At 42.3% G+C, this 13,979-nt stretch overlaps 1 protein-coding gene across 4 annotated transcripts in view; it reads left to right on the top strand.

Annotated features, from left to right (window-relative positions):
- The window catches only part of tfeb (transcription factor EB), a 36,595-nt gene extending 26,211 nt beyond the window's left edge, over positions 1–10,384 (top strand). For 3 of the 4 annotated variants that reach the window (XM_073469001.1, XM_073469002.1, XM_073469000.1), the window contains 6 exons: positions 734–823; positions 5,567–5,684; positions 5,890–5,946; positions 6,514–6,589; positions 6,705–6,852; positions 7,191–10,384. In XM_073469001.1, the coding sequence (XP_073325102.1) occupies positions 734–823; positions 5,567–5,684; positions 5,890–5,946; positions 6,514–6,589; positions 6,705–6,852; positions 7,191–7,769 (1,068 nt within the window). In that variant the 3' untranslated portion in view covers positions 7,770–10,384. The remainder of the gene's footprint in view (positions 1–733; positions 824–5,566; positions 5,685–5,889; positions 5,947–6,513; positions 6,590–6,704; positions 6,853–7,190) is intronic. The other variant, XM_073469003.1, reaches the window with a different exon arrangement.
- Positions 10,385–13,979: the final 3,595 nt, after the last annotated feature.

Raw genomic sequence — 13,979 nt, 5'->3', positions numbered from 1 at the left:
AGACAGGCACATGAACCCATTACATTAGTCCTGGATGTGTTATAAAGTACAGTTTACAAGAGGCAGATTGAACAAATAACCATAAAATATGACTTAATGACATTCCCATATAAAATTATGAGGATTGAATATTACCCCCATAGTGACATCTCCACATTTTATGAAAGCATCATAATGATTTAATTGGTCTTGGGTAAGCTTGGGCAGCATCTGTTGTAAACACGTTGGTGTTAATGTGTCGTGCGTACAGTAGGTGAGTGGATGAAGGCGTTGACTAACTTGCAATAACTGAGAGTGGCTATCATTGGAATTTAAATGATCCATTATGGCCTTGCCAGAGTAATTACAGCTTAACAAGTGACAGCAGAATGTAGGGCCCTTTGAACCATGTAGACTTTGACCAACCCTCCTCCTCCTCCTCCTCCTCCTCTTTCTCTAATTCTCAACCTCACCTCTTTACGCTGTCTGAGAGAAAATACTCTTTCCAGTTAGCCTCCATGACATAGAAGTCATTTTTAACGTCTTCTCTTGAGTGAGACATGCACTTGCAGACGAGTTCACCAGGAGGCCTGCATGTCATCGGGTTTCAGGTGCTTTCATTAACATACGACTGGTGACAGTCGTCTCTGTGTGGTGTTTGTTAAACATAGAAATGGAGGCTTTTTTCATAAAGTTAGACATGAAAAGTGTTTAAATTTGTTATAATAAAGTAACTCTCCCCGTTTTCTTCCAGATGGATGAGGTCATTGATGACATCATCAGCATGACGTCCAACTACGATGACATCCAGGGATACATTGACCCTGTCCAGATGCCAAACACAGTAAGTGGAGCCCTCCTCTCAGTTTAATATTTTAGGTTGGATTATTGCCAAATATTTCCTACAAATTTCAGAAAGGTTAAAGGGTTTTTTGGGGGGGAGTTTTTTCTTAATTGAACTAAGGATTGAAGGGATGAAGTGTATTATATGCTGTACAGATTTTAAAGCCCTTTGAGGCAAATGTATGATTTGTGATTCTGGGTCATATAAAAAGAAAATGGGCCAGACTTTTTATATAAAGTAAAAATCTTAACATAGCATAAGATGTTTTTAGTGTCCAGTGCAATTTAGCTATTGGACCATTGATCTCATTGTAGATCATTAACGTTTGATATTATATTTTATTATTTTAATACAATAACCAATACACAGTTAACTTTAATTGTTTTTAGGGAAATTGTATTTTGAAGATTCACGAATGTAAAAATGACTCATTAAAGGTGCAATATGTAAGAATTTTAGTTTTAAAAAATGAACTAACAATATTAACAGAACGTGAATAAATGAGAGTTTTACGTTACGTCAAAGACATCAATGCACTGTGTTGCAGAGATATCTACTGATGTTAGCATGCTGACCAGCTAGCCTGGGCCCATCCTTTCTTGTAATGCCACACAAGCACACACAAGCTCCCAGTCTGCACAGCTAACTGAGCTAACTAGCTAATAGCAGCTACACTTAGCAGCAGTTAGTGGTTACACTGACGATATGCTGCCATGTATTTGGAGTATGAATTCAAGAGGTAGCCAGTTCTTCCATATTGCACCTTTAACATATACTTTTTTCTTGCATTGTTTGTATGATAATTTACTAGATAACACTAGAATTCTCTCACCTTGTATCCACTTATTCATGTAGTTGCCTGAAACTCTAATCCACTTCAGGTTATATTTTGGGCAGTCTGCACAAAATTAGTCATAGGCTTGGACATGCCGAGTCATCAGTACTCAGACGTTGGCATTTCAGTACTTCCTGTAATCGCTGTTCTGCTTTTCTTCTGTCTTTCCCTCTCTCATTTACTGCTAATGTTGTGACTTTTCATTGCTGTTATTAGCTATCGTGACGGTTGTCAGTGCAGTAAATCTACAATGAGTGTATCAATTGTTTCGTGTTGCAAGCCAGCCATTGTAATTTTGTTCTAAACCTGCTTTCTTGGTCGTCACTCAGTTCTTGCATGTCCCCATAGGAGGCAGTAGGTTATGTGTTAATGCAGCCATATACACGAATATACACAAACTCACATACACACTTTTAAGTGTATAATTGACTTAAACACTCAACATTCCATCATTAAATCTTGCTGGACTTGGTTAGAGACTGAAGGGAGGACATGTCAGCCGAGGACTGTGCCGTGCTTTGTGTTTGAGGGAACAAACTTAGAAATTAACAATTAAACTGCCAGCAGTTAGAGTTCAACTTGTTTACAAGACATTGGGAGAGAGAGAGAGAGAGAGAGAGAGAGAGGGAGGTGGACAAGGAGAGGGGGAGGAAAAGAAGGGTGGAGGGAGGAGGGAAAGGGGGATGAGGGCAATTTGTGCAAGGGGAAAACAGGCTGAAAGTCCAGTTAGGGGAAAGTTCACTCTTGTTTGGTGAGGAGCGGAGGTAGAAGAAAGACGGGACCGGTGCTGCCGAGGTCAGTCTCACAGGACAGCGACGGAAGTGTCGGAGAGATCTCCGCGTGCTGCTGGTTCCTGAGAGAGGGGAAGAACGAACACCAGCCGAGCGAGAGAAAGAGTAGAGGATGAAGGAGATGAATAAGACGTATGCAATTGTGGAAGTTATTGAAGGAGACCAGATTCAGCTGGTAAGACACTAAGGTGCTTGTTTCTTGACTTTGGTCAGCGTTGTGGAAGTTTAGCTTTTTCTCTGAGTGAAGCACAGTTTTGACAGATGCAGCGACGGCTCTAACTCCCAGCCACGGGTCACCGATTATAAAATCAGCCGCAGGAGGGGCGGTGGGGTGGGTGAGGTTTTCAATTTTTGAAGTATTCTTTTTTTGTGTGCACGTGATGTGTTGTTCTGCGGAAATGGAATCAGAATTTTTTTCACATTTGAGTTGAAGTTGAGCTTTAATGTCGGGGTTCACCGTGCAACTGGAGTATGAATATTAGCAGGTCTCGACTAGTGCAGGCTTGGCTCAATGGTTGGTCATCCATCTGATTCACTGCTGTGTGTGTGAGAGAGAGAAAAACAAAGCATCCTTTAGCTTTATCCCACATTATGTCCTCTGTGGTTGATTGGTTTAATCAGTGTGAGCGTGTCTGCATGTATGTGTGTGTGTGTGTGTGCTTCAGTGTGTGTACTTGTAACATCACACTGATTGATTAGATTAGGCGATTGATCAACCCTGAGGATGATCAGTGTGTGTAAAGCCAGCACAATGAATGAACTGAGAGTAAAACCGATCAATCTGTTAATAGTGCTGCATTTTCAGATGAAGTGTTTTGTTTTAAAATACACTGGCAAGAAAACTCTGAGCCTTATTCCCGACTGACAGACCAGTGAGTAAAACTCACCTGCTAATCCTGATTGGGATTAAAGCAGCAAATTCCATGGAATTCTTGGAATCTCATAGTTTAGTAAAAGCACCACTGAATACCAGGCACAAGCGAACAGTTCGACTCTCTTTAAGTGTGTGTGTGAGTGTGTATGGATGGTTACACCGAGTCCCAGTCACGCTTGCTTGTTCAGTTGAGTTCTTACTGGAGTGGGCTGCCTGGCCAGGACATGAGATGTCAGTGCAGAAACATAGTCGAGGCTGGAAAATAGAGTTTATTTGTGTCGTCAGAAAACATGAAACAACCACAGCAGGGTGGTATTATAGTCTGCTTTTTTGGGAGATATTGTCTCTTATAATAATACCCAGTTTTGTTTTTTAAATTATAGTAGAAAGCATTTAATATGCCAGTTTTTTCTTCAATTAACTTTTGAAATATTCAAGATATCAGCTGAAAGTCCCAGCTCCTATTACCAGTTGTATTTCCTTGTTTAATGTAATGAAGATCTACTAGACAATTTGAGACGTGATTTTCCATATTTAAACGGCTAAAGATCTGCCAACCACAACAATATAATTTCCTCTTTCCTCCATCTCGACATTCAGATTTTTAACAGAGCTTATCATTTACATACAGAACTGAGCCTGCAAAGGCCTGCGTGTGTGTATTTATGTGTGAATGTGTTTGATCTCACAGCTCACACAGTAGCCAGCAGATAAGGTATCTCTTCCTTTCAAGTTCTTTATCTTTCAGGCCTCATTAGCAGTGTCACATTTGCCCTCACTTCAGGGAGTACGACGCGATCGGTAACGAGAAATAAAAAGTCCATCGCACTCAAACTATACAGTACAATTAAAAGAAAATCACGTCTTTTTAGGAGCGTGTACAAAACTATATTGCAGCTGTTGTGTAATGTCTAAAGTGCAAGAGTTAGGAGACCTCTCCATAATTGTGAGTTCAGGAGCTGGAGGAGGCAGAAGAGAGAGGCCATAAAGAGAGATAAGATAGATAAGATGATAGTCAATCATTGCTGTGTGTTTGGCAGGCTGCTCTTATGTGTGATATTATTGCATTATCTCCTGCTATCTGTTCTTTACAGCACACTTAACACGGACACTGACTTTATTAAGGTGTATGAAGCTGTAAATGAGTAGCGTAGGACACAGAAATAATCAAAGTTTAACCCCAGTGTGACCTGAGTTTTAATTACATCCAGAGGAAGAGACATATTATGCTCATTTTCAGGTTCATTATTTTATTTTGGGTTACTACTAGAATAGGTTTACATGCTTTAGTTCTCAAAAAAACATATCAGTTTTCTTATACTGTCCAGTGCTGCAGCTCTGTATTCTCCCTCTGTCTGAAACGCTCTGTTTTAGCTCCTGTCTCTTTAATGTCCCCCTCCCAAATACCCAGTCTGATCTGATTGGTCAGCGCGCACACTCCTGAGTCAGCACCACACTCACCATGTCTTCGGTCGGGTCCGTCGTATTTTCAGCTTCCAGTTAGCTTCACTTCTACCGTGAATATAGGCAAAAAAAATATGTGAGTGTGTGACATGGAGACAGTATGATGTCAAGAAGTCAGGAGCAGGTGTATCAGGAGCAGTGTTTTCTGTGGGAAAGAGGAGCTTCCATAGGTGCAGACTTTGGGCTTTTAAGCTTTCAAGATCTTTTACATGCACAAGAATCAATATAAAAAAATGAAAAAGCATAATAGGTCTTCTTTAATACTGATTTAACTGATATTATATGTATTCTTAATATATTAAAAATGTGTTGGCTCTTTCTTTCACTTCCAAAACCAGTGTATGAGCTAGCTAGATCAAGATCTCCTACCACAGGAGGCAGTGGCTTCTGTTCTCAGGGGCTGCCAGAATCAATAAAAAATGAATGCTCCTTGTAGCAGCTTTAAACTGTGGACTTTGGATGAGGTATTGATGCCGTTGCACTGATTATTTTCTAAGTTTTAGAGTCAGACTAGAGAATGAAATGTCATTCACAACCAAACCTGTTCATGACCAACTTTCATATGGCTTTCTTCACTCTCTGGTGTCTCAGATGAGACAACTATCACTTTATAGAGAACAAATGCTTTTTCACACTCCTTGTGCCTTCATTGGTATCACAGAGATCTATGAACTGCAGTTATCCGGAGCTAACATTGTTGAAAATAAATGTAATGTATAGACTGTTTTCTAATGTTTGTATTTGTTGTGTGCATGTGTGTCTGTGTGCGTCTTCCCCAGCTCCCCCTGTCTAGCAGTCACCTGGATGTGTACACAGGCCCTGGGATGAAGGGGCCAGCCATCGCTATGACCAGTAACTCCTGTCCCGCCAACCTAACCATCAAACGAGAACTTTCAGGTGCGAAAGTCAACTCTATTTGCTTCATCTATCCTCAGTCAAACTATTAAGATAAAAATCTGTTTGTGACTGAGTGAATGTGAAGCATTTCATACCTGTCCCTTTAATTTATGTTGTGTAATGTGTTGACACCACTGAAGAACCATCTGTGTTGAGACACGGCTAAGTCTCAGTCATTAGTTAATCACTTCTTGTTATTGCAAAGATGCAGAAGCCCGTGCGCTGGCCAAGGAGAGACAGAAGAAAGACAACCACAATCTGAGTAAGTTTTTCCTTCAGCATGCTCTTTTCTACTCTCTCATCCCAGTACCGTACATGCCCTAGGAAACAGGCACACACACACACACACACACACACACACACTAATCTGTCTCTTGCAAAAACAGTTTTATATAGCCTGGCTCTGATTTAGCTGACATAGTGCAACTAGTGGGTGGATGGTTAACCTGGTCATTTCTGCTGTTCTGGCACCTGAGTGTAATTGCCTGTGACTGTATGTGACTGTGTGTGACTGTGTGTGTGTGTGTGTGTGTGTGTGTGTGTGCAGTATGCAGTATTAGAAGTTGAAGAAATTTGCAAGATAGTGGATTAATTTAACCTAACTAAACCTTATGTTCATGTAACATGTAGTGCCAAGGGGGACAGCTGCAGTCAGTTCCTTTTGCAATCTTACTTGCCTAAGCTTAACTGTGAACTAGCGTTTCATTGATTTCTGTAGTTCCAAAGACCACAATTTGCCTTGAACAAGTTCTTCTTATTTTCCTTCTTTCATGCCTTTGAGTTCTTTGTACTATTGTCTTCATCTTGTTTTTCCTTTGCCTCTTCTTAGTTGAAAGGAGGAGGCGATTCAACATCAATGATCGTATCAAAGAGCTCGGCACCATGATCCCCAAAACCAACGACCTGTGAGTTGCTTTTGCTACACTGTGTTTTCAGTGACAGTAAAGTATTTAAATAAAATCAGTTACTGCTGTTACTTACCTCTGGAAATTGCCTGTCTGTAATTTACTGTGTGTATAGTGATGTGCGCTGGAACAAAGGCACTATACTGCGGGCGTCTGTGGAGTACATCAAACGCATGCAGAAGGATGTTCAGAGGACCAGGGAGGTGGAGAACAACTTCAAAAGGATGGAGATGGCCAACAAACAGCTGTTGCTACGCATCCAGGTAACACACACACACACACACACTCATGCAGAGAAACACAATCACAGCAAATACATTTATTATTATTATTGTTAGTTACAGTCACCCTTAAGGAAATAAAAACAGAAGAGAACAAACGCTTTACTCTAATTTTATGAAATATTCTGTCCTTACAGACATGAAACTTGATATAAACTTGAATTTGTTTTCACTAATATGGTAGAATCCAATACCTTGGATAAGTAAATGTACACTTTATGATAATAGGCAATTTTTATACCACAGTATACCTTAAAAACGGTATTCTGCTGCAACCCAAATTGAGACTGACAATGTTTCCCTCCTCCCACTACCTGCAGGAGTTGGAGATGCAGGCTCATATGCATGGCCTGCCCAGCAACTCTCCCTCTGGTCTGAACACGGGTGACCTGATGGCTCCGTACGTAAAACAAGAGACCAGCCCAGAGGAGAACCTCTCCCACAGCCAAGCACAAGCCCACCACCAGCCCCAGCACTTACCCCAGAACCAGGCCCATCCCCAGGCCCAGCAGCACCACTTCCTCCAGCAGACCCACCTCCACCACCAGGGCCAGGCTCAGCAGCAGCAGCAGCATAGGCAGCTGCCGCCGCTCCCCCACCACCTGCAGCCCCAGCCACCCATCCAGTACCCATCTGTAGGCAGCTCTCAGCCCTTTGACTTTACCCAGCCGCTGGACTTGTGCGATGGGATACCCGGCTTCTCAGATAGCATGTCGGGGCTCGGAGACCTGGGCGGACTGGACGTCCAGGGGAGAAGAGGTGAGCTGGGCTTCCTGATGATGGACGAGCCCTTGTCCCCTATGGGCGGAGACCCCCTGCTCTCTGCGATGTCCCCCGAAGCCTCGGTTGACTCCAGCCGCAGATCCAGCTTCAGCATAGAGGATGGAGACATTCTGTAGACACATGCATACACTCACATTCGCTCACGCAAGCATGTGCAGAGGTTTCAGAGAGGTTGCAGTAAAAAACGGCGTAAAAAGTGACGGTTCATCGGCACAACGCGGCACATTTACATCACATACAACAGAAAGAAATCAGCCACACATCACACACTTTGAACACACACCGACGACATTCATTTGTGCTACAATTATCTGATCTTAACAGCATGCGCAAAAGACGGTACACAGCACTCGCACAGCTGAAAATAGTGTTCTGTATAGTGCTGACACACACACACACACACACACACACACACACACACACACACGCACACACACACACACACACACACACACACACACACACACACACAAGTGCATGTGAGATAAACTGAGCAGCTTGAAACTTTGCCCAACAGACTGAGCATTTACAAGGGGATGAACCAACACTGCCAGGCCAGGAGTTATATAGCACACTTGGCCTTGTTTCCATAGAGACGACTCTGAATCATAAACGAACAAGGGACAAAAACCAGCAGTTAATTAGATTGAAGTTATCAGATACAAGGACAACCGAGTGCATTGTCTCACTTGATGGAGGACAAGTTATTTTAGCAACCATAAATGATTGAATGGACGATAGTGAATAAAATGGAAAGAGCTGGATGGTCCTGCATGCATAATTTGTCTAAAACGGGGACGCAGTCCGGTCATATTGTTCCCTCAATCTGTTATTCCACAGTTTGCTTTGGCCTCTAGCACTAGCAGTTTGACAAAGATCTGTGTTAGCCTGTGTGTAAAGTGTAAAGTGTCCACATTGTAGGAAACATTTTAAAACACACTGGATGGATGGCCTCATGAACACGTTCACACACACTGCTGTCCTCCCATTTTTTAACTCTTGACACTGTAATGACCTTTCCCCCGAAGAAGACACCGTGAAGCTCCAGTGAAAGACTAGAGAAAACCGTTTCATAGTCTTCAAAAATCAGTGTGTCATCCAAATCTGCGAGGTGTCAAAATACTCAGGTACTGTAACAGAATACACAAGCAGGATCATTTTTAAGTGGAAGCAGATGTGTCAGGCTCGTGACCCCTATCAATGTGCCTTTTGATTTTTGCAGCTGCTGCTCTTCAAAGGCATGTTTTTATAGGTCAGAGGTCACGAGCAGGGTTTAGCCTTAGTATCAGCTTCAATTGTGCCTGTAAATGCTTTAGCTCCTGTGCCAACTACACCTTTGTTGTTGCAGGAGATGTATGTTTCATTTTTGATGGACTTTGTAGGACCCGGTGTGTTTGAGAGGCGCAGGTGAAGGAAAAATTTGTAGCATACAGGAGAGAGAAAGAGATTTGCCTCGGCTGACAGCAGACGTAGTGTAATCCTCACTGTAAAAGCACAGCATTAGCACACACTCGCATGCATTCACGCTCTCACTCGGTTCACAAACAGGCATGCATTAAAGACGCTCACCTAGAACACACGTAATAGTGCTCACATGCGTACGATACATGCAGCGCAGCCTCGGGGCTGTTTTCAAATCAGCATGTTAACAAGTCTCCTGTGCTTCAGCGTCTCCCCAGACGAGTCGAGTGAAGCTTCCAGCTGCAGAGGTAGAACTCAGGTCTGCAGTAAAGGGAATCTGTCATCCCACTGGCTACAGTTGTCACAGTGATGGTCGGGGCACGCCGAGGTGGACCTGAGTTGCACCTCTGCTGTGGCAAACCTGGAGGCTTGGCTGTGATTTGATGTAGCTTATGATCAGTACTGATAAAGGTAGAAAAAAAACGTGATGATTTTTTTTTTTTTGATTTAAAGAAGTGGTTGTTTTCTTTACTATATAGTTTGTTGTTTATTTTATCTCCCAAAGCACTGGAAACTATATTATTGTTTTGACTTTGTACATGGAAGAATTATGGAATAAGATTTATTGCAGATGTTTTATGCCACTAAGCCACTTAAATGTATTTTATTTGTATTTGTTGTTTTAGTTTTGTTTCAATTTTATTCCAAAACGACCCTTTTCTCCTCAGAGCCATTTTTAGTCACCACACTATAAAGGCTTTTAAGCCACCAGTGTTGGAGTGTGGAGCTGTTTCCATATTCCAACTATTTTTAGAGAGATGAAGAGATTATGTACATTTTTGATGCCATTTTTATATGATTGGGATTTTATTTTTCTCTTTGTTTAAAAATTTGGAGCCAGATATAGATGAAAGGTGAAACTTTGATTTGATTGAATTCAAATTGCTCATTTTATGAATGTAAGCTTTACCAGTGGTTCTGGTCAGACTGAAGCAGGTCGATGTTTTTCGCCACGCCTCCTCCCTCCCTGACTTTGGTTTCAATGGAGACTGGAAGACGACTTCCCCTCACATAAACTCTGAGCCAAGGAGTTGTGTTTGCCAAGGCATCGTAGCACTGACTCTGCGTTTGTCTCTGTCTGTCTGCCGGTGTTGTGCCTTTTCCCCATCAGCCACAGTTTCACTGTTGTTGTACTGTCACCCAGCCAACACTCCAAAGAGCTGCTCAGGCCTCCTCTACTCTTCCACTAGAGGGCGCTCTGCAGAGCAAACTACACAGGGAAAAGTGGTTCTGATTTTACTGAGAATATAAAATGTTTTACCAGAATCCATTCACTGGCTTTTAGTGTTTTCTTTATTCATATGACTTGAGAGATCTGTGTCTGTGTGTGATGTATGTGTTTTGAAAATATTGTTTCAAACAGTCACATTGTGGGGAGTCTGCTTTCATTTGGGGTCAAATACACAGTCCCATAATAAGGTTAAAATCTCCCTCCACTCAAAAATGTGTTTTGCTTTTTGTTCCTTTAAACTGGAGTTTGAGCTTCACTCAACAGAGTTATGGATGTGCAGAGTTTGACACTGGAAGGCTGTTTTCACAATCATCTCTGAAGGTGGAAAGTTCTTCCGCGCTCACCTTAAATATCAGTTAAACGTGTACGTATGAGCTGAGGTTGTGACATCACTACTAGTTTTAAAACTAGTATAAGACTTGAGAAAAGACTTTTCAGTAAAATAGGAGACATCTTGTGTCCAGCAGTTAAACGATGAACGAATATTTGCATATTAATACATTTGAATCTAATTACTAATACATTCTTAAAACACGTTGGCCTCATCTTTAACCAATCGACGTTAGGTTTACAACTTGTTTAAGTTCAGAGCAAGTCTCCTGTCAGTAAATCTTAGTCAAAGCAATGCTATCCTAAGAGAAGGGTAAAATGATGAAATTAAATTTTTTTTTAAAAAAAGCACATGCATCTCAATAAATTATGTGCCTGTAAAAACAAATATAAATTAGAGTGCCACTCAGTACGGTGCATATCTGCCAAGGCCCAACATTCCCCTTTAATTTAATTAAGCCTAATCCAATAATAAACTCAACAGGGCTGCGTTCAGCTCTCTTTTGAATTTTTTGTTCTAAAAATGTTGTGAATGCAGTTCTCATTGAAACGCTCCCCACATGTCTGGATCCAGACCAAAATCTGTCGTATTTGTGTGGATACAATTGTAAACATTTCTGAATCCCCATTATCTCAGCTGCACATTGGTGATAGTTGCAAGTAGTGATAGTTGTTTAAATCTGCCATATTCAGATTTGTTTTAGGATCCTCTTCAAATTGTACCAGCCACCTAGATACACCAGATTTTTTTCATCAACATCCATGCATTATTCCCTGAGATATTAATGGAAATGTAAAAACAAACAAACAAACAAACAAAACAACAAAAAACGCCCTGACACGCAATGGTAAAGAAGGTGAGAAAAAAAATCCTGGATACGTCCCTTTATCCAGATCAGTACCAAAAGTTAATGGGGTCTATTCTGGGCCAAGACCCACCCTCCATCCAAGTTTCATGGAAATGTGTTCTGCAGTTTTTGCGTAATCCTGCTGACAAACCAACCAACCAACCAACCAACAAGCAAACAGACGGACACAGCTAAAACATAACCTCCTTGGTGGAGGTAATAAATACATTTTATCATTGAGAAATGTGTCTTCTGGGAGATAGACTTTGTTAAACTACAGTTAAAAACTTTGAGCGAAGTTGAAGAAGGATACTGTCCACTCGTCAAACATAAGACAGCGAGCACAGGTTTATTTTCTGTTAGAAAATGTTTATACATCATATGTCCACCAGAGAGCACCAGAGATCCATATTGCAGAAGACTGTCCCCCTGTGTCGGCTCTCTTCTGTCACGGTCGCAGCAGTCACAGACAGAACTGTGCACTGTGCAATTAACCTCTCTGAAATACCACTTAAGAACCAAATCTCATTTTTGCTTGTTCACAAATGCCAAGCAGAGCTGAGTGATGCTCAGTCTGTTTTTTGTGCAGAAAACAGCAGCAACTGTTGGACTATTCATTGCCATTTTTTTGTTTTTTTTGCCCTGGTGAATTAAAACCTTTCCATAAAATCCCAGCATAGCAGGACAGCATTCCCAGTACACACCTTTAACAAGAAAATATCAAGCTTTTGACTAATTAAATCTATCGCTGCCATTTGGTAAATTTTCTCACAGCTGGCGGCCTTCACATTTCACCTGCCTTCCTCGATTTTTTTTTTGGTCTCCTTTCTTTCGCAGCTCTCTCCATCATCTCCTGATGTATTAGTCCGGGGCTGCTTCAGAATGATCCATAAAGCATTTAACAGCCTTTCTTAAGTTAAATCGGGGTAATCTTATTCCTCATCCGCACATGTACACACACACACACTCACTGATGCCGCAGAGCATGTTTAAGTGTAGTGGTGGTGTCTGCAGCCCATCCACAGGCCCATTCTCCCGGGTCTTTATGATGCTAATGTACTCCCCAGTCTAATAAATCCCTGTAGAGCTGCGAGGAGGAGATCTTATGGCTCACACCGATCACCACCTTTTCGCCCATATCCCCCCCAACACACATACACGCACGGCTATTACTGCAGCAGAAGTGCCTGCCTTGCACTTCCACAGACACTTGGGTGGCTGTTTAGTAAGAGGGAGAGGGGGAAAGGGTTGAGACAAATCAAACATGAAGGTGCAATTTAAGAGATGTTGGCACGGGAACGCAGAGTTCGGCCCTGGCATTGAGTGCTGAGGGGAGACACACTGAGAAACACTCATCACCTCTTTTTCTGAAGGTCGGGCCGCTTGAAGTGGGTTTGGCACGGCACCTCGAACACCAGCGTGCCCTACAGAGGGGTGAGGAAGAGGGGGAAGTAAAATAATCACACAGGTTTTTATGAATGTTCAACAAGCAGTGAACAAGGAGCTCCATTCAGAGCTGAGCAATGAAGCTTCATTCTCTCCTCCTTTTCATCCTTTCTCCTCCAACTTCCTCTTCCACCTCCCCTCCTTAGTCTTCTTCTGGCCGCTGGGCACGGTGTGTGTGCGCATGACTCCTCCCTCCCTCCCTCCCAGGGGAGCAGTGTGTCACTCAGCTTGAAGCCCACGGAAGAGAGGTGAAAGGGGGCTGATTGAGCTAATTTAGCCCCTGGATGTGAGATCAGGAAAGGCCTCACCCTCTGCTAATAGACAGACATCAAAATGGAGATGAGGGGGGGATGAAAGGAGGGAAGGAAGAGTGGAGGGAGAGGGGACTATAAAACTGAGACGACTTTTTGATGGATTTATCTCTTTTTGTCCGAGGGGATGTGGAGAAAACTTTTATGAACACTGAGTGACATTGTGAAGTTGGTAAAGGTTTATGTGTGTTGCCTTGAATTAAAACCTGCTGATATTACTTATTGATCCGTCCTCCTCCATTAAGATACCGTCAATCACAGCCTGCTTTATGATCTCTCCTGGCCTGGGCCACTCACCGTACATTCCCCCTGACAGGCAGACTGGAAGTCACACCAAAAATACTGGCTTTTACCACATGGATGGAGATTGGAGACACTTTTTTATAGCTTTTGCAGGCATACGTACTCCTGTAGGACCTGATGGCCCGCTATCAAAAAGCCTCTAATGTAGATGGCACGATGACACAACATTGATTTTAGCTCCATGAATCACCCACACTGCAGATTTAAGTTTGTCCAAAAGTTTTTGAGGCACCTCTGAAACCCTGGAATCCCTCTTCTGAACTAGTCCTCCAAACAATACAAACACAGCATTGCAAATAGGCTAATGCCTCATTTTCACTAAGAAAGCTTAGATTCTTGTGATTCTATTCATGCAAACCAATTCAAGATAAAACCACATCAGCAAGGTGCAACTCG

Source organism: Pagrus major, chromosome 6 (assembly GCF_040436345.1).
Source record: "Pagrus major chromosome 6, Pma_NU_1.0".
In the NCBI taxonomy this organism is placed as follows: Eukaryota; Metazoa; Chordata; class Actinopteri; order Spariformes; family Sparidae; genus Pagrus; species Pagrus major.
Note: the sequence above shows the minus strand (reverse complement) of the source record. Positions and strands in the feature narration are given on the sequence as shown.